The following is a 26,245-nucleotide window of genomic DNA, read 5'->3' as shown; positions in this document are numbered from 1 at the left end:
ACATACAAGAGCAGACCTGTGGGCCACTTAGTTCATGGGACAATTGCTCCTGCAATGAAATTTACAATACTATCCATGGCTGTACATTCTTCTGAAAGGAATATATGAAACAGATCACCTTTACAGGTCTCCTTCCAGTTTCCCTATTCTCTTGACAAAGAGCTTTGCTCTTAGTAGGCTTGTGATAAATATTTTTAATTAATTAAAAGCAAAAGCAAAGGTTATTAAAAGTGTCTTTTTTTTTTTTTTTTTTTTTTTTTTGGACAGGGTTTCTCTGTGTAGCCCTGGCTGTCCTGGAACTCACTCTGTAGACCAGGCTGGCCTTGAACTCAGAAATCCACCTGCCTCTGCCTCCCAAGTGCTGGGATTAAAGGCGTGCGCCAACACTGCCTGGCAAGAAAGCCTATTTTGACACCTATTATTCACTCTAGTTGTGTATGTGATCCTGCTATGTGTGAACAGCCAGATGCAGTTTGTATAAACACATCTCTATAGTTAAAGGACACTATACCCCAGACCCTAGTGTCAACATACTCAAAAGCTAGCTTCAGCTCAAACAGAACAATTATTCACAAATTCTGAAGTATAACTCAGAGAAGGTAGAACTGAGAATGTCTAGGGTCCAGCTGATTGCTTGCACACAGGTCACCAGAAAATGGATGTACAAGCTCATGCATGAACACTGTTCTCATCTGCATCCACAGAACACATGAAACGCCAAACTTCTAGTGTTGACATACAACTTCAGACTTATCTCTACAGAGTCCAATGTGACTGCTCAGAATTCTTGAATATAAGCCCGATGATGTCACAGGAGCTCTATCATTTAACCTTATTTCTCAACTTATTTCTATAATAGTAAGGAGGAAAAACTATGAAATTTAATCTCTCTCACAAAACACACACACACACACATACACACACACATACACACACACACACACACACACACACACACACACACAGCCTTCCCTTGTGCTTTATGATGAAGCTCAGACATGGGAAAATGTAAGTTAAACAATCATCACAACTGCCAGGATCGTTTAGTTACCAATAGAAGAGATAAGCAGGTTGCTAACAGGGAAAATAAAAGGCTGGGTGCCTCGGTGACAGTGCTTTTCCATAGCGCCCATAAACAACTCTTGCTTCCAGCTGGAAAGAAGATGTTTTCTGCATGTGGCTGAAGTGTGTTAGGGAGGACTAGTCAGTGTAAATAAACTCAAGCTGCACAAAAGGAGGCTGCAGAGGCAGGTGTGGAGCAGTGCATTGTTTCGGTTTCAGAGGAATTAAGTCAATAATTGCACAGGAGTTTGTTGAGTTCTGGGCACTCTGCCATACAGGAAGGGCATGTAATTACCAAAGCTAAGATAGCCATGCTCAAATGAAGTAATATCAATAGGACACGGCTGGGCTCCAAATTCTTTTGTTTTATCTTCAAATTTTAAGGATCTTTGATTCTCCCTTTACTCTTTGATATTTAACGATCACTGAAATAAATACAGGCATCATGAAGGTCTACTTGTAATTTCCACAAAACTCCAGGAACACGTTATTGTGAATGATGGAATCTTCTTTGAGAGCTCTCCAAATGAGGAACAGAGTGATTCGCACTCATTGAAAATAACAGAAGCAGCACACGGGGTACCTACTTTAAGAGCACACCAGAGCAAGAGCCACACACGGCACTCACGTGTTAGCAGCGTGGTAACATCTACCCCTTGACTCCCATTTTGGGCCATCTGGGTTCACCTCAATCTTAATTCTGGATTTCAAGTTTTTTTAATCAAAAAACAATTTAAAGAGTGTGGCTTATGAGTAGGCAAAAAAAAAAAAAAAAAAAGTCAGAGCCCCCAAGGCAAGTTCAAATCACAATCTCACCACACACACACACACACACACACACACACACACACACACACACACACACAAGTCTATAGAAAATAACTAATCTTGCATCCTGTATAGAACCGTGAAATTTATTTGTTAATCCTACCCATGATTGGTAATATCAGTTTTATTTTGAAGAATATTTATAAAACCAAGAGATAGTAGTCTATCTGTTATAAAAATACAGCGTACTCTGCCAATCAATTGGTGATACCCTGCACGTATCCTGTGGCTTACTGTTTTCCTGTACCTTTGAGAGCACGGAGCATAACAAAGTTGCAGGGAAAGACACAATGAATAGCCAGTGCCATACCAGATTCCTTTGCAGTGAAAAGCATGCTGTGTAATTTCAAAACTGACTCTGTCATTTTGGTCTCTGGTTTTCACCTGATGCAAGGCCCATTGAGGGCACTACATTTCAACATATTTCTTCATCTAATGATTGTATACAGTACAATAAGCTAGCTGTTCAGCAGTTTAAAGTTTGTTAGAAATCAACACACTATCAGGATACAAAGCCCCTCCTTGTCTCTTACTTTACCTTGGACTCCGGCATCCCTAGTGAGAGAGAAACAGCAGAAGCTGCCAAAAGATGACCCTGAATGGAGCCAACTGGTGGCTGTGTCCCAACTGCTACTTTCTGTAACTTCAGATTTAAGTCCAAGGACCCCACTCCTCTTATTTCTAGGAATTAACCTGCATTTCTCATGGAGCAAATTCCCAAATCAATATCATAGCCCATCCTTTTATTATCTGTTCTTGTGTGCTAATTTGGACATGTGGGGAATGAAAGCTGTAAGATCTGTGTCAAAAGGTCAACAGACAGAAATAAAACTTTATAGTCAACTATGTAGATAGTTTTAGTTCCTAGATCAATATGGGTACAGGAAAATTAGAACTGTCTTAAGAACAGGAATGTATAGCTAGATAAGAAGCTGTTTGAAAGATGTGAGACTTGCTTACCATGTTTCTGTGAATTTGGCTATAGGCTCTCGGTTTTCACAAACCAGCAAGTCAGTAACAAGGCTATACAACAGTACTGAACTCCTCTTTGGACAATCATTAAGACTGATATAGTAGGGACTGCGGGGAAGAGAAACCTGTAACACATGTATAAAACACCACTCTTTCCTTAGGGAGCCAATTATGTAAGCCCAAAGCAGCACAGGACGCATGAGGGATCAGGAGAGAGGTAATTCAGGCTGGCAAAATACGTCTTCATAAAGGAGCTAGCCTTTGATCCTCACCAGAGTGAAGAATTTTCCTGTACATCGCTGCTGTGGTTTGAATGGGTATGGCCTACGTAGACTCATGTTTGAGTGCTTGACCCATGGGGAGTGGCACCATTAGGTGATTTGGAGTAGTTGCAGCTTTGTTGGAGAAAGTGTTTCATTAAAGGATGAGCTTTGAGGTCTCGGAAGCTCAAGCCACGCCCAATATGGCTTTCTCTTTCTGCAGATCCAGAAGTAGAACTCTCAGCTCCTTTTCCACCACCATGTCTGCTTCACACCACCGTGCTTCCCGCCATGATGATAATGGACTAAGCCTCTGAAAGTGTAAGCCACCCTCAATTAAATGTTTGCCTTTATTAATAAGAGTTGCTGTGTCATGGTGTCTCTTCACAGCCATAGAAACCCTAAGGCCCTTGCTGACATCTGTGTGAAAAGCTATCATTTCATAAAAGTAGAATGTTAAGTTCTAGCCTGTGCCAGGGAGAAGCCATGTGGTTTCTGTTGCCAGAGGACCCTAGAGGGAAAGGGTCTTTGGTTTTATGACACCTGGGAGCCAATTGGGGCTGTTGAGACTGTTATGGGCTATTTGCCTGTTCCCTGCCTTTCTCTTTCCTGTGTCTTACACAAGAGGAGGACATGTGAGGTATGCAATGGCCTTTTCCTCTCAAAACTCAGATGAGTGCTAAAGGTTCTTACTTTACAATTCTTCCACTAAGTGCCTCGACAGTATCCATGATTGGGGTTGTGATAAATCAACAAGTTAATAAGTTATTTTTACATGACCATATTTCAGAATTTACATATGAAACTCTTTTTATTTGTGAGGCTACCATGGTGAAAATTTGAAAGCTTAAGACCATTTGTTAAGTAAAGTACTAGCAGAAGACAAACACCACTCAATGATTGGACAGGGCTTTGGTCTGCTAACGTCAATGTCCAAAAGAAGGTTCAGGGAACCCCTAAATATACTAAAATTAAAACCAGCCGCTCCTTGGAGCTCTTTATATGTTGTGGTAGTGGTGGTGGTGGTATCAGTCCTTCCTAGGTGCCAAGTACTGCTGTACACATTTCCATGTGTGAGTACTGTCTGTCACTGTCTTTATACCCATTCTATTAGTGAAGACACTGAAGTATAGAGAGGCTTAAAATAAACAAAACTCTCAAGATGACACAGCAAGCAGAGAAACAAAGATAGAAAGTAGAGCCATGTACCCAACTGCACTGCAAGTGTCCTTCCTTCTGAGCCCCGGCACAAGGTCCTTACTGAGATGCTGATGCCGTCACACGATGGAGAACAGCAGAGCTGACCTCATCACCCACAGCTAGGACAGGACAGGCAGCAGGGCTCGGTGATTCACTGTCCCACCTACGAATACTGGTTGTCTTGGATGTCCAACATTATCAGCAGGAATCATTTTACTGGTGTGTAACATGTAGGCTAAGAATGACGCTCTGATGAGGAGTTAAACTCAGAATTAGAAGAGTTATTTATTCATGTGTAGCTTTCCTGTGCTCTACCCCATAGGGCTGACAACAGAAAGTGGCATATTTCATTACAGGATCAAGAAGATTTTACTCAAGTGTATGCTGTGTAGTTATGAAAAATCCTATGGAAGTTGTACTGCTATTTAAAAAGCAGGCATGTGTCTTAACTCAGAAGACAGAATTCTCTGGGGTGAATGATTGAAATCCTGAGTGCTGAACACTGACAATTTTGAAAAGAACTTATGTATGGAAACTACAAATGTGTATTAATGAACTCCAACTCCTCAGGACATGAAAAGAAAAGATAGAGTACGTCTTCCAAATGACTAAATTATCTGGATGACATATGATGTCCTTTGAATAAGCAGCATGTACTGTGCTTTGCTGCCTGGAGAAATTGGAATCTTTGCACTATCACCCAAAATATTCATTTGAATACAATGTATCACTAAAAGATGAAGTTCTAACTACTCTTAGGATTCCCCAGTTGAAAGATCACAGCAGGTTTACCCGGGGACTTGAGCGGTCGGCTCTCTGGTGTGAAGGGACAAATGCAGTGTCTCTGCTGCTGTGTTTAGTGCACATGGTTTCCAGTCAGTTCTGGGCATTCAGATCAATTTATCAACACTTCATCAGAACAGTATAAACACTAAGGTACATCACCTTACGTTCCTTACATCAAAATCTGACAGCTACTTGGGGCTCTGGGCAACAGCCATTTCTCCTCACTTCCTGGCCCTGGGAGGTACATTCAAGAGTAAGTGAAAGCAACCTGACATCCTTTTCTCCTGTCTTTGTTGTCTGTGGCATCGGGGATTGAAGCTAGAGTAACATGCGTGTAAAGCAAACACGACTCCTTGAGCTACAACTACAGCCCTTCAAATGCTTTTGTACTTTCCAAACTTCCAGATTCAATAAGGAAAATAATCACACTGTTATTCGAGTAATTTCCTAAACTGGTTTTCTTAAAAACTTAGCTCTAATATCAGGTAAGGAGTGATCTCATGCAGAGTTCCTGGCTAGGGCGAATGGTAAAGTAATGAGATGTTAATGGTTCCTCCTTCATTTTCTTCATTAGTCATGTGTGCCGCAGATGCCGAGTTTGGAAAACACTATCACATTCAGTCTATTTCTTTCAGTATAAAAAATACCCAGTAATAGTAAATTTAAAAAAAGAAGAATATATTATTTGAGCAGAATAACCTTCACGGAGGGCAAATAAATTCTCTTGGAGACAGGCAGAAAACGATTCCTAGAGGATACATTTACATGTACCTTATTAAGCCTTTAAATCTTAAAAATTAAATTTGAGAGCCCCAGTTTCTCTAAGCACCACAGATAAGACCTAACTCTGAAGGTCACTTGGAGTTAAAGGCCAGAGTATTAGTGCTTTAAAGATAAACATAAACACAGGTGGAAGCAAATAGACACTGTGTGACGAATTTTACAACATTAGCTCACAAAATGAATTACTTGGATTGAGACAAACATACAAATACAGCTTTCACCCCCCACCCTCCACCCCAAACCACAGAGACAACCCTAATACCTATGTTAAAATACTCAGAGTATCTAGACAGTACAGGCCAGAGTCCTGTCGGACAGTCAGCATTGTGAAACACGCTGTACACAGCTCTGCGCGCATGCACACACTCGGCAATGTGGGAGACAGACACCGAGCACCATCAAGGTTGTCCTTACTTGCAGACGCACAAGTATCCTGCATGTTCCGATGCTGACTGGCAGCTGGAGCAGCTCTACATGCCAGTCATCCCAATGTACTCAGGGATGTAAACACCTTATAATTAGAAAACGTGAAGGCATCAAGGACGTTAGACAGATTGAAAACACATCCAAAGATTAATTTTTAAAGGCATTGAAGAAATGTCATCGCAAATGTCAATGAAAGGGTGTACCTGCTCCTTCACGGAAGCTAGAATAGTGGTGGCTGTGGTCTCGGGTTCCATGCCTGGGCCAGTGGAGACAGCTTCCTGGTGGGTCTGTGGTTGCCCCTCCTCCACCAGTGAGGCCTGTTCAGGGGTGGGCATTCCTCCTGCAATCAAGCAGGCAAAGGGTTAACACTGCTTCCTGAGACCTCAGGGGGCTGGGGTTTACTTATGAGTCCCACTGTAGATGGTTCCTAAGAACTACAGTGGCTGACTACAGAATGATCACAAGTCCAAGAGCAAATACATACTTGATAATATGCAAAAATCATTGTAGAAAAAATAACATTAAAAGGGCTGGAGGAGGGCTCTTTAAATGACTCAATTTTCTAGGAAGTATGTACACAAAAGACATCTACAAACATGAATTGACAGAAAATACTTCATCAATTAAAGAAGCTTAGACAATAGGTTTAAAAAAGAAAAATTGAAACTCAAGAAAAGCTTGAAAGATAACCAATGAAAGTCTATGGTTTTGAAAACAAGTTTTATGTCTTAACTTAAAACCACGATACCCAAGGTGGGGGGCTCTCATGACTTGGTTTCTTTCAAGGAATCTGATCACTCCAATCTGCTGTTACAGAACAGGTTCTTAGCAACAGATGTCTCCTAAGACAACTTTACTGTGTTCACAAGAAAACTTAGTAATTTCTGACAGACATTCTACAAGCTTAGAAATAGTAAGAAAAGATGGCGCATAAAATGTTACAAATGCTTTCGTAATATAGGAGTATATGTCTCCTTGAAAGAAGATTTTATCATATTATAAAACAAGGCTAATGCTTTATATATATAATTAATGCTTAATTTAATCCCTGTTGAGTAAAAATATATAAATGACACCTTTTTGATGTGTCTCACTTCTTGTCACTGGGCAAATCCCACCAAATAAATCATAGATGCCCAAAAGGCCATCTCCATTTAAATGTGCTACTGGACTTACACATCCTATTTTTGCCAACATTCTTCATGGTTTATTCTAAATACCACTCTGTATTTCAGTTTCTAACAAATTACCTTCTACGGTGTTCATGTGCATCCTTTGATCTGGGAATCTTCTCCCATTCCTAACTTCCAGTACCAGCGGCTCTTTACTGAGCAACACTGTAAGTAAAGCAAAGGTTTGCATGCCTAAGCACTTATCTTCCTCCACTCTGTCTTGACCTTTGGGACTTCTGGGTCATTGCTGTGGTTGTTCGCTCTTGACATGCTCATCGGCACAGGTGATAGGCAGTGGGTCTGATGGGTGCAGGAGGCTCTCTTGTACCTGCTCTGGAGGCTCAGCTTGGGAGCATCTATACATCTTCCCAAGGTGAAACCACACTGAGGAGGAGGCTCTCTTGTGCCTGCTCTGGAGGTTGAGCTCTTTGTTTCCCAGAGTGTAAGCACCAGGTGCACTCTAATCTACAAGACATCTTCTCCTGAAGGGCTGGTAGGAGGGGCTTCATGAATCAGTGAGTCTATGATCAAAACCTGGGAGCACTGAGGCCAAACACCATTCCTCAAGCCTCACGTTCTTCAGTGATAAAAATGGACATGCTAATATTTATACAACACAATTCAATGGTTTTTATGGCCATCTTTATCTTTTATAATGTGTTCATTGAGGTGTAAGTCACATTCAAAATACTAGCTGGATGGAGTTCTATTTTTACCAAGTGCTTATCAAATATAACATCACCAGGTCTATTAACAAAAAAAACCCTACACAGACAGCCTAACAAAATAGCCAAGTAGAGAGATAAAAGCATTCTGGTCACTGTGGAGGAGGGGAATCATACACCTTAGGATGAACAGATGGTTGGGAAGAACGAAAATGTTCCTATGCAACAGTGAAACAAACAATGCCAAAACCCAAGGAATTTAAATGTCAAGAGTATAATATGAAACAACCAATGTGTCAGAAGGAAAGGATGAAAAAAAAAGTCATCAAGCAAAAAGGAGTTTAGAAAAGGACCAAAGTATTCATTCTGTTATAGGGATGCACTGAGTTTAAAGACAGAAACCAAATTAAGTTACTGTATCTCAGGGAGTGCACTGTGCTCCCTGATCATTTAATAAATAAACATTCAATAATGTTTATTTTGGTGATCATAGCGATCCAGGCTTACTGAAGCATGATGGGCATCTTCGGAGCACAACGATGCTCACTCTATGCTATGGAGGGCGGGAAGGGACAGGAGGTGGAAGGCAGTAATGGCTGGCTCATCATCTCACTGATGCAGCAAATTCTAAATCAGAGAAGGCAAAGTCTAACAAGAGGCAAACAATGACACAGCACTCAAGTCAACAGAGGTTCAAAGAGCATGCTTATGAAGGAAACTACTACAGTGCAGAAGCAACGTTCATTAGCAGGGCTATTTTGTTTCAATTCCTCATTAACCAGGATGCTGTCTGGACAGGGACAGGGTGGAGAGTGGAGACGCTCTGACTTCTCTCTGTAACAAACCTCAAGTGCTCTTGTAACCCAAAAGGAACCTCACAGTAAGGTGTCTATTCTCTTATCATTCTTACAATCACAGATCCATTAATGTGTTGGAAATAAAGCTAAGTAAAACTAAATACAAAAGCTGATTCCTCTTTCTGGCAAGTCCAGAGGTGAGTGTTCATAATGACTAGGGTCACAGAACCCTATTACTCTTTCCACTGTGAACACACATAGGTAAGAGACAGTGCAGCAGCAAGCAGAATCTTCCTCAGTGAGTGCAATGTCCCAGATCTGTGTGATCACACACTGACGACCTGAGAACAGAGCCATTTTAGGGGCTTTCCAAAGAAACAGGGAGAATGGAAGTCATGCCAGGAAAATGGAAGGAGGAAATGCCATGCCTGCATTTTTAGAAAAGAGAAGGTAGGTTCCTCACATTACAAAAAAGACAGAGACAAGATGCTGGGTGTGATTCTTCAAAGAATGTTATGCAAGAATGATTTTTGGTAACTAAGAAGAGGTGCACCAAAGAAGCCACCGTAAGCTTGTCTAAGTTCCTTTGGTGGTGTAACCATGGAAATGCAGTGCATCTCAATACTAGTGAGGTATGCACAACATTAAAAGTCCCTTATGAGTCTATAATTAACATAGAAATGGGGCTGAAATAAGTTCAACTGTGACTTGAACAATCTATAAATACCTGAATGAAATGTATCAATCTGTAGAGGATTCTAATGTTATGCCAGAGTTCTCAACTTGACCTAATACTAACCAAAACCTTCACCAATGATATAAATAATATGCAAGGCATGTTCGAAATCTGCAGTAAGTAAGACAAATAGTGAATGTAGCAAATAACAAAATTAGAATAAAGCAAGAAAAGTATTATTGTGTTGCATTAATGAGCTGCCTCTAATGAGATAACAACAGGACAAATGCAAGGTCCTATATGAACTTTAGCTTAGCAATGCGCTGGGCAGATTCAAAAGCTAAGGTGACCTTACACTACAATGATGTGGGATTTAAGAAGACTGGAAGGGGTCTAGTGGGCATATGACTGCCACTCCCCCCACTTCAGGCTTCTTGGGACATATCCACTTCCTGTCATAGACAACACATTCACAGGAATGATGGGTGGATCCATTTAGAAAATGGTGAGTGGGCTGTAAAAGGGATTCTGCTATTAGTTTCAGGCATAGGAAGGGTTGTGATGAATGGTGCTGGTTTTGTGACTTCTGAACTCAAAATGTCATAGAAGAAACAACAGATTCTCAGTGAAACAAGGACAAAAAAGAAGAGAAGGCTAACCCAAGAAAGCTAAGGCCTGTGGAGACAAGCAGATCCTCCAGCCCTCTGAAGGACTGCTATGGACACAGGAGCCTAAAATCTTTAGGTAACAACCCTGAGAGCGACACTAAAAATGTCTTTGGAATGACAGTGTATTATTTTATTTTTACACTTAGAATTGAATTTGAACAATCATCACATTGTTCAGGAAGGTCATTCCTTTTGAACTGTGGTTCAAATGTGCAATGTTTTCAATAACTGATTGCCCCTGCAGGTGGGTGGTACCTGCCCCTCACAAGAGGCCTGCAGCCCAAACACAGGAAACGGAGCAGGCATGCTGGCTGGAGGTGTTGCAGTAGAAGCAGGAAACTGAAGCTGACACGGACTGCCTTCCACAATCCCAGTTATTAGGAAGCCCCTCCCAAGTCTTCAGGCTCTGTCAGCTGTGCCACATTGTCCCTTCTAGGAGACAGGTGGAGGCTAGGAAGCCAGGCTTATGCTGAGGGACTAGCATCCTGCATCTGGTGCTTTTCCTGTCTCTGCCTTCAAGTCCTGGGATTATAGGTGTGTGCTGCCTCAGGTGGTTGCAGGTTCCATTGTTGGACTCCACTCTTTTGAGCTTCCTAAGACATCGGTTGGAAGCAGCTGAGTAACTATGAGTTTTCAGGCTATGATTTAGCAAAGGCAAAGACGATTTACTGAGAAACTGATGTGTCTGCATTACATGTGTTTCTGGGGAGACTGTATCCCCACAGTGAACTCCAACTGATTAGTGGGCATTTCATTGTGCTCAAACTGGCAGCTCTCATATAGTCTAGTGTGATGGGCCAAGGTGTTGGGGGCCGACTTTTAGCAGAAAGCGGCTATCAGCTTTGCAGCCATCTTGAGCCATATACCCTGACATGAGACTTGGATTACAATAGCCTACAACAGCTGAGCACACTCCGATAATCTTGGTTTAGATACCTTGAGATTAAAGGTGTGTGAGATTAAAGGTGTGTAACTTAAGAGTGTGACTTAGAAGTGTAGAGATCAGATTTAGAGACAAGACCTAAGGGCATGATTAAAGGTGTGACCAAAAGGCTTGGCTTAGAAGTGAGACACATATAAAAGGCAGAGGCAGAGGGTTGAGAATCAGACTCTTTAGATATACTCTTTAGGGAGACTCTTTAGAGAGCACAGCTAGACTTAGGACTTGGACCAGGAAGAGAGACTGAAGAATAAACGGGATTGAATCACACTCTGTCTGGTCTCCATTCTTTGAGTCTGTCCTCACTCTCTCTCTTGCTGAACCCCGACCCGCGGACCAGAGCGGCAGCTTGGGCCGGGATACAGTGGCCACCAAATGCGGGGCAGCCTGGGCCTCAACATTTTGCTCGGGCCGAGACATTTTTTGGCGCCCAAACGTGGGGCCAGTGCGGTTCCCAACACCAAGGCTTTCTTTGCACTTTATAAATAAAATATATAGGCAGTTTATGGCCCAATAAACATAATTCCATTTATCACAGATAAATCACAAAATCAGCTCTACTAAATTTATAAGCTGGGACATTAACTCAACACTGGATGTTCATCTTTATTCTCTTCTAATTGCTCTTTAATAACTTTTAATCAAAATATAAGTATACTTTTTTCAACAAACTACTAAAAAGTTGGATTGTACACTCTCCCTTTCTTTTATGAGATGGAATTGTGGAATATAAAATATATTTTCTGACTTCATTTAGAAAACTCAGGAAGACATTATATTGACAAGAACCATAGTACATTTATTTGAAAGTGCTTAAGCTAAACTAATGATGTAAGTAAAAAAAAAAAAAAAAAAAAAAAAAAAAAAACAAAAAACTTGTGAACATTTAAATATAATTCAAATATATAAGCCGGGCAGTGGTGGCGCATGCCTTTAATCCAGCACTTGGGAGGCAGAGGCAGGTGGATTTCTGAGTTCAAGGCCAGCCTGGTCTACAGAGTGAGATCCAGGACAGCCAGGACTACACAGAGAAACCCTGTCTCAAAAAACAAAAAAAGTTATAAACTGCAATAACCCAAGTGGCCTGTATCAGTCCAGTAAATAAGTACATCATAGTATACTCATGTAATTAATTTCACTGAACCTACAAACTCAACCCTATAAAACAAAATGCCCCCCTAATTACAAAGCTTAATGGACGCAAACTTGCAAAGGAATATAGAGTGGAAACCTATTTCTGCAAAATTTAAAACATGCAAAGTAAAATCGTATTTCTTAGAGAATATACCCATATGCATCGATAAACAGCAAAAGATGCTGACCAAGAGTCCAGGAGCAGCAGCATCTCTATGGGAACAAACGGCCTGAAACCCTGCCTACAGCTCATTTCTCCACCAGTGGCCGGACGGAGCACTAGCTGCATGGGATGCACTGGTTTTTAACTATACTTTTAATTGTATTTATTTTCTATGCATTCTGTGGTGGCTTTTTTAAAAATTTAAATGAAGGTTAAAGGCTAACAAGTTAGAGCTGGGAGTTGGCTCAGCAGGTAAAAGTCAAAGGACTTGCTGTGTAAATGCAAGGACTGCAGTTCTGACACCTGAACCCCATGCAAATTCCAGATGAATATGACGCCCAACTAGAACTCCAACCTTGGAAGAGAGAGACAGAGGCATCTCAGAGGCAATGAAGCTAGCCATGTTAGCCAGATTAGCTATACTGGCAGTGAGCTCTGAATTTCTTGAAAGATCTTGGCTCAAAGTATGAGGTAGAAAAGTGATAAAGGAAGATTCCTGACATCAGCTTCAGGTTTCCAAGATGCTTGTGCACACATTTCCACCCATACATGAAAAGAAAAAGAAAAAAGACCGGCAGGATAGAACCAACGACACTACGTATCACCATAAATAGAATCATTGAATAAGTGCACATTTATAAGCAACACAAGGACACTCCCAGATCAACTGTTACATGTGTCCATTTTAATAAGAGACCCATGTCACAAATATTATGTGCCCAAAGTCCTACACTGTCCAATGATGAATAATTTCAGAAAGTGAAACAGTTAGTTAGTGACAGAGTGAGCATTGCTCACTCTCCTGTCTGGACATTTGCTCTGTGTCCAGTGGGGATGGGTGACCAAGCTCCTGTAATAACAGACAGTACTGCACAGCTGTCCATAACCAACAGCAATTGATCCTGATAAGCATGGATTGTACTGAGCTATTTTCAACTCTTCTCCAAAACATCTTACTTCTCATGAAGAACAAAGAAGAAAAGACACTTCCTTTTGGTAAGTACTACAGGGCTCGGATTTTTTCTTTTTTAAATAAAGGAGCTGGGTTCACTGTAGTACAGAGATACCCTATGGGGGTGGGGGGAGAGGAAAGGGAACCATAATAATCCCGAATGGTGCCTGGAATTGAAAGTACACAAAGCCAAGACACAGCCATGCACAGATCCTGAGTGCAGTTGGAACTCTGGGATGAGTGGACTAAGAGGTGGGTGAGCACACATTTCCTCTTCTGTAGCTCACAGCTTGATAAGATAGCAAAGAGGCATTTTTTCTATTTTAAGAGAACTAGTCAGGTCTAGAAATTTCAAAAATGCCATCAGTGCGCCAAAGCATAAGAAAGATAACGGGTTCAGACCCATGGTAAAGCAGCAGGGGAAACCCTGCCACAATACAGACAGGCTGGGCACCTGGGAGCACTGAAGACTGAGAGCCTGGGAGACAGACAGAGAGGGGACACTCAGGTGGGCAGCCGCTGAAGGAAGGGCTCAAGCAGCTTCCATACACACACAGTGAACCAGACAGGAAGCCTCTGTGGCTGAGGCCCAGGAAGAGCAATGTTCCCAAACAGAGGGCAGTGAGGAAGGGCAGGCGGCACTAAGGCTCTTAGTGTTCACACTGAGAACAGTGTGTGAGGAGAGAGAGAGAGAGAGAGAGAGAGAGAGAGAGAGAGAGAGAGAGAGAAAGAGAGAAGCCAAAGATGCTGAAGGAAATGAAGCTACAGGTTAAAACGAAGGAACTCAGTTCAGAATGAAGAGCAAAATATTATCTGAGGGTTGTTCAAGATGACATCAAAAAATTCCAGGATTCCGAGGGTTAGGACAGACCCAAATGTTATTTCAGAGGCAAAAAGAAAAAAAAAAAAAAAAAAAAAAAAAAAAACCCGAAAACAAGAAATGAGAATCAGTTTGGTCATAAACTTGTTGTCAATTACAGCAAACCAGCAAAAGCTCCCGACTATCAGCAGCTGCCATGAAGGCAGTGAGGGGGTTCTTTTTGTGTTTTAGGTAAAGCGTCACACTCCGTCATCAAGGCTGGCCTCAAACTCACCAAGTCTGAGGTTTGTTCAAAGGTGAGCTTTGTACTTGGAATCCCCCTGCCTCATCAGCCTCCTAAGCACTGAGATTACATACGTGCACCGCTATGCTCTGCTAAAATTAAGGCACTTTACAAAATACCAGAACTCCGAATGTTAGAATAATCTTCAAAGAGATTCTGCCACCAAATCACAACTACAATGGAGAAAAATTTAGAACAAAAGAAACAGTACTAAGCGACACAGGATTCAGGAAAAATAAATCTCGGGATATTCCAGTTCTCTGGGGTAGCAGCACGGAAAGGAGCAATAAAATGACAGAGGAAAAGCTGTGTTAACGACCTATGTAGCTGGGGGAAAAACTGACTGGTAAGCCATGAAGGCAGTAGTTCTCAACCTGTGGGTCTCGACCCCTCGAGGAGCTTATGACCCTTTTACAGGGGTCACCTAAGACCACCCGGAAAACACAGATATTTACATCAACAATTGATAACAGTAGCAACATTGCAGTTATGAAGGAGCAACAAAAATAAGTTAGAGTTGGGAGTCTTCACAACATGAGGTCTGTATTAAGGGGTCGCAGTGTTAGAAAGGTTGAGAGCCTGCTCCAAGGAGAGGCAGCACTCAGCCCACCCTCCTGCATCTCAGGGGCTGGACCAGGACAAGCTCTGACTTTAGTGAAATATCGGAGACTTACAACTGAGGAGGCCTAACAGCTGCTTCTCGGAACTGTGAGGGAACTCAGATGGTATGAAGGCAGCTATCCACCCCAGCCTTCCAAGAAGGCAGAACATGGAAGAAAGTCCACCTCAGACCTTCATGACCTGACCAATTCAACAGCTGACTGCAGCCTCCTGAGAAGCCAGCCAGGCGAGACCCTGCAGAACACCCTCCTTGCTAAGGAGGGTGGAGTGCTGAGAAAGATGAATTGCCGCTTAAGCCCACCACACACAGTAAGTATGATGAGATGAAACAGCCACCAGGACCATAAAACGTAATTTACATATTTTAAATATCATAAGATTAAAAGTAACATTTTAGGTGCTGAATTTTTTCTGAAAATACCACTTTATTTACATTTCTGATCTACTTTACATGCGATACTACAGAGTACATATTATTAAAAGTAATAAAGATAGGACCCTGACCATCAATCTATTCCCAATCTAAAAGGCAACACCAGTCAAACTAGTAAATCCCCACAAGACAGTGCAGCTCTGGGAAATGGGGGACTTGGAGCACACAATGGTCAGCAGGTGTGGATGGGGCTCAGGTGGGGAAGAGTCCACCTATGGTTTCCATTTTATTAGCTTTTTTTGCCTAAAAACTTGCCTTAGATGTAGACTTCCTAATCTCCATGGACTGTTGTTGTCTCGTGTGACTTGCAATTAAGCCATATCACACTCAGTCTGTTCAACAATGTGTGTCCTTCACCAGCTTTTCGTATGTAATTCCAGTGTTAGCAAAGATTAAAGTTTAATGAAATTAGCAGTAGATTTAGAAATACAGTGATTGATACCTGAATTACTAAAGGCAATTGCAAAGAAAGACTGTTTAACTGGGGACTTGAGCACTTAATAAATATTATACCAGCTTATGAAATGTAAAAAACAAGCCGGGCAGTGGCGCACAGCTTTAATCCCAGCACTTGGGAGGCAGAGAGGCAGGCGGATTTCTGAGTTCGAGGCCAGCCAGGGCTACACAGAGAAACCCTGTCTCGAAAAACCAAACCAAACCAAACCAAACCAAACCAAACCAAACCAAACCAAACCAAACCAAACCAAACCAAACCAAACCAAACCAAACCAAACCAAACCAAACCAAACTATAATGCAGTGACATCTTTCATCTTCCTTAGCTGTTGTCTTCTTAACTGATGACACTGGCTTTTCTTTCCTCATAGACTACCTGACTGGCTTTCCAATGTCCTGTCTGAGGTTCCAATATTCTGCACTGGACTTCAATTTGTCACAAATTAATTCATTTGTAATTTAAAGGTTCAATTTAAAATTCTCCAAGTGTGACTCATCTCAAAGCTAAGCTGCTACAGTGAGCAAATCTGGGGAGCATGTGGGCAGCTCTAAGTCTCTGCGAGCCCACGTGATGACCCTAGCCTACTGCACTGGCGGCCCCCTGGAACGTGTTCACACACACACACACACACACACACACACAGTGCTGGGGCTGTTGTAGAGGCTTTGTTGTGTATACAAGAACTGCTGCTCGCTGTCTGACAGTCTCAGAGTCATTATTGTACGGTACCATGAAGACAGCAAGAAATCATAAAATCAATTTAATCCTGCACCTCCTCAACCCCTCCTGCTTGGGACTAAACCTAGGAACCGGAGGCCCATGCTCTACCACCAAATCTAACCCCAAGCCCTCAACCCTCATTTGCCACGACCCCCACTTTCTCTTGAAGATTGCCTGTTAATATTCTGAGCCTGGGAACATATGCTGGGGTCTTTCTACACAATATTCATCGTCAGTAATGAATTAATGCCATTAGAAGGAAATAATACTCCAAACTTTACAACTGAAATCTGAATTCAACTTTCCAGTGTTGGCAGCATATTAAAATAAAAACAGCAGTTCTGTACTGTTTGCTAGTTTTTATGTCAGGTTGACACTCTCTAGGGTCATCTGAGAAGAAGGAATCTTAATTGAGAAAATGCCTCCAACAGATTGCCTGTACAAAGTCTACTGGGCATTTTCTGGATTGAAGACTCTTGTGGGAGGGCCCAGCTCACTGTGGGTGGTGCTACCCCAGGTTAGTGATCTTGGAGTGTGTTAAGAAGGCAGACTGAGCAAACCGTGAGGAGCAAGCCAATAGGCAGCTTTCCTCCATTGGCCTCTGCTTTAGTTCCTGCTTGGAGTTCCTTCCCCGACTTCCTGTGATGACAGAATATAAACTGAGAATCCCGAGCTGAAATAGATGTTTTCCTCCCCAAGGTGTTTTAGTCATGGTGTTTATCTCAGTAATAGAAATGAAGACAATGCATTAATAATGGTTCTGAAGTTACGTTTTTTTTAATTAATAGTAAAGGTCCCTGCCAACAGAATGAAGTGTGAATTTGTATTTTGGCTGTAAGATGTGTCCTACAGTTTTGAAAATTCAGTTTTTAACTGTAGGAATGAATGGTTTTCTAGAAAAAGATCCCAGTGTGATCCAGGCTGGTTCAAGTTTTAATTCTTTTTTTCATGCACATTCATGTGGCATTAGGCTAGGTATACAACAGCAATTGGTATGTGTTTGAGCAGAGCAACTCCCCACCTGGGATAAAACCTGCTTAAACATGTCCAGGTTAAGGCAGATGTTAATCTGAAAGGCACTTCAGTACATGTACAGGTAGAAAAGGAAAGTTGACAGATATGAACTGGAGAATCATCAAACATTAAGTACACATATATTTAAATTCTCTTTTAATAAATACTGATTTAAGTAATGATGCTTTTAATAATGTACAGCTTTTAAAGTAGCTCTCAGGAGTAAAACTACAAAAAAAAAAAAAAAATACTAAAAGAAAAAGGCAGCGTACTGTAATAGCGACAATGCCTTCGCTTCCTGCACTGTCTTCAGCAGGCCGAATTGGAGCTTTTGGTCTCTACCAGTTGGTTTTGGTCTGCATGCTTCACATCTAACATCTCCAAACAACTATTTGAAAAAAGGACAAGAGAAAATATCGGCCTTTTAGACAGAGCTTCTGTGACTTTGATGCCCATGGGCAGAGCAAGCAACAGGTTCAACAGCAATTATTTCCCAGTGACACACTGTGGGGTCCTGAGGGCAGGGGCTGCTTTCCCAGGGGTCACCACTGCATTCCCAGCACCTGGGAAAGATACTAAAGCAGGAGTAGTGTTTAGTAAGCACATGTCTGTCTATTCTACTGGAACAGGGAAAGAATGACACCACATTTGTGTCTGCCTGAAAATGCCACAGCCTGTGAGGTGTCATGACAGTAAGGTGATGAAGAGCCCTTGGGCGAGCGGGAGGAAAGGAATAGATAGTGAGAAGAACGCAATGATAAAAATGTACAGAACGCAGGACAGCAGGAGGGGAGGAGACCAGCGTGGCGTGATACAGAAAGGCCATCAGAAGTTGAAAGGTACCGGAAGAACAGAGGTGTGAGCCTCCCTATGCTATGTGAAGAGTGTCGACTCTAAACCTGGTGGAACAGGAAGGGGAGGCAACAGGAAGGCAGCTCTGGAGACAAGATGAAGGAGGCAATCGGGCAAAGAAAGAATGAATCACTCACTCATGGGCAGCCAAGGATGAGTCTGAGAGCTGAGAAGAAGGAAGCTATGTATGTGTTCTGGTACCTGATGGAATGTGTTTTTGTGACTTTGAAGTAGGTAAGACCCATGAGAAGCTGGAAGAGTAAAAGCCAAACAGCATCACCCCTTGGGTGGGTGGGGGGGTGGGGGGGTCAGAGGGGAGGAGGAGTAGGAGAGAAGCCTGGCAGGCCTGTGAGCATTAGAGTGACTGTGGCTAGAGAGCAGGTTGGTGGGAGAGTGGAAGCCTGCGCCAGGAAAGTTATTGTGTCCTTCCTATGCTGAGTCCCTGGGGACAAGATGGTGGCTATAGTTTGTTCCTTGTCTAAGAGAGCGTGTAAGAAGAGCACAATCATGCACACAGCTATTACCACCCTCTGTACCAACATCCTTACAGATAGCATCCTGGTACCAGAGACTGGCTGAAAAATAGAAAACTTGGTGAAAATAAAGACAGTCTTGGACATGTCAATGAATACCTTCTCAGGAGCCCCACACAGTGTAAAACTAAAATAAAGGAACAGACAACACCGTCCCGACCAGAATCAGAAGTCAGCTATTATCCACTGTGTATGGCTGCCATCAGAATTGAAGAATGGAGTGATAAGTCTAAAGAAAATCTTGAGTTTCCATCCTATCTGGGGAAATAAGACATCACAAGAAAGATCGTTATGCTTAAATGTTTTTTAACTTTCGCTTTCATAAAATAATACATTTAAAAAGTACGATTTCAAAGCCAAAACCCAGAATAATAGGGTTCTGTTTGTTTGTTTGTTTGTTTGTTTGTTTGCAAGACATGCTCTAACTTTGTAACCCTGGCTGTCCTAGAACTCATTATGTAGACCAGGCTGGCCCTGCACTCACAGAGATCTGCCTGCCTCTGCCTCCCAAGTGCTGAGATTAAAGGCTTGGGCCACTACACCTAGGTAGAGCTCTATATTTTATATATGATGAAAGGAAACCACATTTGTCCATTATCCCTATTTTGTACATTTTAATGGAATGCTTGTCCTCATCAAAATACAGTAGCTGTGATTCTAGGCTGTATAGTGTGTATGGGACAAGAGAAGCATACCACTGTTTACAAACCTGCACTGAGGGCCAGAAACATCTCTACACAGTGTACACCAGAACAGTCTTTAAGTTATAACTTTGGCCACTCTTTCCTGACTTTAATACCACTGACTTTAGTTATTTGAAAGACTACATTATGATTTCCTGAGATGTTTTTTCTTGAACATCCAAGATGTGACTGAGGAGTGAGACAGCCATTTTTTGTGCCAAAGCTTCTGGGAAAATAAGACAGAAAACAAAACTGTCTTGTTTTGAAAGTACTTTTCCCAACTTGCTGCCCTCCATGTCCCTTATCCTCTCTCACATATAATCTGTTCTCTCTTGCCAGAAGTAATTTTAGTCAGCTGACAGGCAGCTGACTACACAAACAGACTGTACCTTTCTTCTAAAGGGTACCACATTGCTTTGAAGTTACAGCATTCAAATAAAATAGCAAATCCTAAATTAATGAAAGGTACTATTTTAGTCAACACACTACAACGTGCGCTGAAACACAGGGCAGTAGAGAAGGAAGCATGTGCTCACTGTTCACAAGTCCCAGCAGACGGCCGCAAGGTCTGGAGGCCTTCCTCAGCGTGCTCCCTGCCTCATCGCCTGACTCTGGCTCACAGCAGCCCTTCCTTGATTGAGCTGAAGTTTGAAGACTGAGATGGGACAGCTGGATATGTGGCTCTTTGAGAGCTCATGGTTACCTGTGCAAGGGCCCAGATTTGATCTTAGTGCTGATGACCCAAGACAAAAGGGGGGGGGGAGGAGAGAGAGACAGAGAGAGATATGAAGCCTGGATGTAGTGTAGAGACCACCAAAGTAATCCAAGGCAAAAACCATGGAACAGTGGAAAGAATTCCCTGTATCTCCTTGTGTCTAAGGTAGGGGGAGGAGGGGGAGCTCGTGCAGATGCACCTCTCTTTCAGCATAGCCACTCCAGGGAGGCCTATTTCCTCGAATACCCTTCAGACAGCCACACAGAGTAAGTCCAAACTGAGTGTCAGCTGCATCACTAGCCTTGTCTTCTTCCTATACACATTCCATAAACCAGTCCAGCTTCATCTTCCAGGACACCAAAAAAAAAAATTGATTTTACTTTTGTGGTGGATGCCTTATCTCTCCTCCAACCAACACCGTCTGCCTCTTACCAACACACACTGTTCATCTTCACACATTTGCTTCTGTTCTTCAAGTATTTCTTCCTCTACTCAGGCTTAAGCCTGAGACAGGATCCCTGTCTCCCGTGTCTGTGTCTAACACTTGTGCTGAGGCATTTAATGAAATGGCTGCTGACAGAACAGGCTTTACTATTCGAGGAACCGAAAACAGAAACTGGCACTCCACTGTCAACCATGGGAAAATGTTTAATACATTGGGCTGCTCACATTCACACACACAGAACCATCGAACAATGTGCTGCCTTGAAGAAGCCTTTTGTTCACTGCTTGGCTCTAAAAATGTCGGAAAGAATCAGATTTCACCTTTGATTATTCTAGTTGAGCAACTTGTCTTCTTTTAGGTAGGAGCTTCGAGTTTCTTAAAGGAAGAATTCGGGGAAATAACCACAAGTCGAGGAAGCTGCATTTGATTAGCAGAACGTAATGCAACTCATGGCCCAGTGGAGCCACACCAGGCGGCCACATTTTCATCTGCACAGTGAACTGCTTTAAGATGACCCTGTTGGTCAGAGGCATCCTTCTAGCAACAATGCAGAGAGCTAGTAGAAACAGAGTCCTGAGTACATCTCTGTACTAAAACAGCCCTGAGTAGGATGAGCGGGACAATGAAAGGAATAAATTATTTCATATTTTGAAAATTTCATCTATTTCAACCAATGAAAACACATCAGTACCCTGATTTAATTCGGAGACCAAAAGAAGCACTTGGCTATTCTGAGAACACATTAAAATACTTCAAAGGTTTAATTATATTTACATCTTATAATTTTGTTACTTTTAAATTTTTGCTTACTACTTGACTTACTGTGGACAAAGAAAAGTTTAGTCTAGTAAACTGAATTTATTACAAATTCATAATTTGTCATTACAAATTATAAATCAATATGAAATAATCAAATCTCACAAAATGTTTTGAGTTTAAGATTATGACGGCCCCATATTATTTTTGTGCCATTTTAATTCTTGAAGGTTAGGGGTGTTCATTAATATGAAGATTTGACAAGCTATAATTTGAAGTTTACTACAAGTAGACATTTTCCTTAAATATTAAAGAAATCTAATGCTCTCTGAAAGGTGAGACATGCACAAGCAACATGAAATTACAGAGTGTAAATGAATGACAATTAATAAATACTTAGTGGTCCTGCCACTTGTCTGCCATGCAGTGGAATGGGTGAGGGAGAGATGTTCCCCACCCCCACCCTATCCCTTACCCCTTGCCACCAGTGGCAGGCAGGAGAGCTGGCCCTGCCTCTCACTGGCTACAGCACTTGGGAGAGTGGGCCCTGCACCTCACCTGGGCAGCACAGTGGAGCTGGCTCTGGTTGAGAGTTGTGTGTGAGCCAGCCCCAAGGGTGTGAGAGCAGGCAGGAGCACTGACTCTGCCCCCTTGCTGGCTATGGCACTGGGTGCACTACCGGGGCAGTAGTAGAGAGCTCTCCGGAGTAGTGTGGGTACAGGAGAGCTGGCAGGCAGACCAGCTCAGCCACCACCCAGGCCCACATCCGGGGCTTCACGTTGGCCCACCCAGCATCTACCCAACCTATGAACTGCTGGTATTCATGAAGGGGTGGGTCCTATATATCCAAAGCTGTAGGATCTCCATGACACAGGGTAACATATCTGAGGGAAGTCCTAGTGAGGGTCCAGTATTGATAGTGTAGCCAAAGCCTGAGGCCTCAAGCCAGATCCAAGACCCATTGTAATTAACATTTGCAAGTAAAGAAGTGTGGTCAAAGGGGTACACTGTGGGACACACTGGGACACACTACAGCTTCCACAGCGAGATTTTTTTGGTTTTGTTTTCCTTTGGGTGGGGGGAGGCTTACAAGGGCAGAGGGTGGATATGAAAAGGTAGGGGGATGAGTAGGATTGGGGTGCATGATGTGACACTTGCAACAGATTAACTTAAAAGGCCAAATGTAAAATGAACGAATTAATGATTGAATGAATGAATATTTAGAGCCCTAACAATATGAAGTAAAATAATATGCGTGTTAGATGATCTTCCAAGCCACCTCAGAATATCTCTATAATTAAGATAATAGAAGGAATATAAACTTGTGCTCAGTCAGCCTCAGAATTACAAAGACTGTTTGTTTAAAGTATTCTCATAGAAGTATATATGCTCACAACTCATAAGAATTACAGCAACACATATAACTTGAACACCAGAGATACCATAGTAAATAAGGCATTCAATTTACACTTGGTGGAAGTGGAGCAAGCTGGTGCTTTGATGGGGCAGAAAAGGAAGTGAAAGGCAATCTATTCACTTTGTAAGATAATGGTCCTCTCTCCTGTCTGAGTCACTACCCTACTGAGAGCAGCTGGATGTCTCAGCCACAGTTCCCTATCTACACATCAATTAGAAGCTGCTGCAACGCCACGCTAGATTTGCCCTCAGGAACTAGGAATTGCTTCTAACTTTCCCTCAAGGCCACCTTCATCTTCATTTTCAAGGCTTACAAGCCCTTGGTCTCAGGACTAAAATGCTCATAAAGAACCAAAGCCTATACCCCTGGTTTCTCAAGGGGTAGTTTTCCAAAATGGAGAGATAAAGAAAGGAGCTGGCAATGTGCCAAGTCAAACATATCAGAGTTAGGTGGGGCCCACTCATGTGGACATGATGGAGTCCCAGTTCTGTGGTACTCAGAACTCACCATTGCTGCAGCTAAACCACCTGGCTTTACCTTTGCTAACAGGGACCATGAGTGGCTACTAAAACTACATCTTGAAAGAACCTAGGCAATGGTGGCACTTGCCTTTAGTCCTAGCACTTGGAAGGTAAAGGCAGATAGATGCATCTCTCTTGAGTTTGAGGCTAGCCAAGGGCAGCCAACACTACACAGAGAACCCCTGTCTCAAAAAACAAAACAAAACACAAAAAACAACAACAAAAACAAAACAACAAAACAACAACAAAAAGAGGTGAGCCACCCTCTTCCCATCTAAACAGTGGTCAAGTCTTACAGAGAAACACTGAGACAGCTGCATTTACTTCTAGACTTGAATTTCTGTTTCTTGATTGGATATGTAACAGCAGTTATTTATGGATCAATATACTGTCCACCAAAGACTATGCAGACACTAATTTAACAAAGTGTAAAATGCCAAAGTGAATTTGACTTTCAAAGCAACAGAAGCATAGAAGAGCATCAAGAGTGGAGGGTGTGATGCTGACCAGGCCATCACTCCCCTCTCCCCAAGCGTTGGCACCCCACAGGGCTATTCTGAAGCAGGGGTGCAATTGCATAAGAGTGTGCCCTCTAAAGGAGTGCAGTGGTGAAGAATAACTGAAAAAGAGACAGAGCTTTCAGAAAACACCTGCAGTTCTGCTCTTAACCGCTTCTGATGAACCTTCCCTTGGGGAAAAACCAACTATTTTAACTGCAGTTGGTTGGTTCATTGACCCTAAGATCACGTAAGGTGAAATTACAGCCATGGAGGGTCCTTGGCAAAATTTCATAGAAACACATTAGCTAGAGGGACAAGTTCTTCCACAAAGTCCCTTCATGCTCTCTTCAGGGTAACGGACCATTCCAAATGTATAAAGTTTTACTAAAAGGTTAAAAATAAATAGGCATAAGAATAAAATTAGAAGAATTACTCAAGATATAAAAACAAAAACCCCAAACCAAGAACATAGTATTAAACCTAGTAGACATTCTATCACCTAGAAAGGCCAGGTACTAAACACACATAATTGAGAAGCCTGGAAATCCCAGGCACAAGAAACATGCCTGTGGCTAAATTACATGGCAGCAACAAGTCTTTTAAGGAGTAACAAAACAACAGCTGAAAAAAATCTCTAGAAATGGGAAGTTCCTTGAAAAATATCAAAATATGTGATTCTCCCTGCCCACTATTCCTTCTTTTTTTAACACCTGTTTTCTGCTGAGATAAATGTACAATGGACAAGCTACTTTCAGGGTTGCCTTTACAGAATTCAACCAGTATAAGCTCAGCCAGGGTTGCTTCCCAATCTTTGGAAGGGCATTCAAGGTCAAGGTCACACTATAGTTCAAGACAGCAGAGACTGGGAGCAGGCACCCAGCATGGCCACAGTCAGTCTGTGCAGCTGACAGCTGCTCTACCGGCTCCCAAGGTAGGCTTCTCCAGCCACTTCAGAGAATACAACTCCAAAAGAAATGGAAGTCTGTCCCCATCTAACTTAAAGGCCTTTCTTCTTAGACGAAGTCTTTTCAAAATTCACACTTCATAGTATAGCTCGGAGGGGGAAAAGTTCAGGCTGAAGCTGGGCCCACTGCAAATTTCTAAGCTTCTCAGGAGTATCTCTGGAGAGAGAGGAGCAGCAGAACCAAGCCAAGCACCTTCCTTGCTCCTCGCCTGCACTTGGGGGAACAGTGCTTGCTCATCTGCTATTGTCCAGGACCTGCTGTGCCCCCATCCCAGTTCTGTGTCCCTTACCTTAGTCAGATGAGGAACACCACCTGAGGGGTTCCCCTAAGGCCTCACTCCTTTCCCTACTCTGGTCAATAAATGCTGGCCTCACTTGTCCTTCCTTAAAATTAACTGTATGCATAGAGAGGAGACTGTTCATTGGTTTATCAAAAGCAACAGCAGTTTCAGGCAACATGGTACAGGATTAACCTGATCCAGGACTTGGGTTCCGGGTCCTGATTCCTCTTGTCCCAAAGCTCAGGTATATTTTAGGACTTTCTGATTTTCTCAGAAAGTCTGCATGGGGAGGTGAGTGAACTGCGGCAGTTTGTTGATGGGTCCTCATTACCCTCCAAGCATCTGACTATGAGGTCCAGGGTTCAGTTTCATGTAAGTCTCTTAGGTATAAACAGAGTGTCCTCCCAGGTACTCACAAGCTGCATTCAATCTCCCTGAACCTGGCTGCTTAGAGCACCTTTCTTACTCAAGATATCAGGCAAAACTACAGTTTTCTACTACAGTCTTAAGATATCCTGGTGGCGCAAGCAGGAACAATCTACAACTGAATAGCCGGGAGTCTATGACGTCATGCTGGTCAGTACCAGGAAAGCAATGGAGCTTCCCTTCCCTTCTGTTCCAAAGCACAAACTCTTCTCTCCACTCTCTCCTGTCAAAGTGTTTTTGTGAGGACTGACATAAACGACACATTTGGCAGTCTATGGTGACTCTCATTTGCTCTGATCAGCAGGTCAACCATTAAAATCA

General features: G+C 42.4%; 1 protein-coding gene and 1 long non-coding RNA gene across 21 annotated transcripts in view; one reads left to right on the top strand and one right to left on the bottom strand.

The window, feature by feature from the left end:
* Pkp4 (plakophilin 4) overlaps nt 1-26,245 on the bottom strand; it is a 203,984-nt gene that overhangs the window by 133,138 nt on the left and 44,601 nt on the right. For 15 of the 19 annotated variants that reach the window (XM_076928763.1, XM_076928766.1, XM_076928772.1 and 12 more), the window contains one exon: nt 6,521-6,657. The exons of 2 other annotated variants lie outside the window; for them this stretch is intronic. In XM_076928763.1, coding sequence (XP_076784878.1) covers nt 6,521-6,652 — 132 coding nt within the window. In that variant the 5' untranslated portion in view covers nt 6,653-6,657. Of the gene's footprint in view, nt 1-6,305; nt 6,403-6,520; nt 6,661-26,245 lie in introns of those variants that run through there. 2 more of the 19 variants (XM_076928778.1, XM_076928777.1) reach the window with 2 other exon arrangements.
* LOC143441317 (uncharacterized) lies at nt 2,947-7,480 on the top strand. 2 transcript variants are annotated; one of them, XR_013108610.1, is made up of 3 exons: nt 3,024-3,179; nt 3,346-3,443; nt 4,645-7,480. It is a non-coding gene; the product is annotated as an uncharacterized LOC143441317 (long non-coding RNA). The 2 variants fall into 2 exon arrangements; XR_013108609.1 differs by having other exon boundaries at nt 2,947-3,443.

The sequence above is a fragment of the Arvicanthis niloticus genome, chromosome 2 (assembly GCF_011762505.2).
Source record: "Arvicanthis niloticus isolate mArvNil1 chromosome 2, mArvNil1.pat.X, whole genome shotgun sequence".
Classification (NCBI taxonomy): domain Eukaryota; kingdom Metazoa; phylum Chordata; class Mammalia; order Rodentia; family Muridae; genus Arvicanthis; species Arvicanthis niloticus.
Note: the sequence above shows the minus strand (reverse complement) of the source record. Positions and strands in the feature narration are given on the sequence as shown.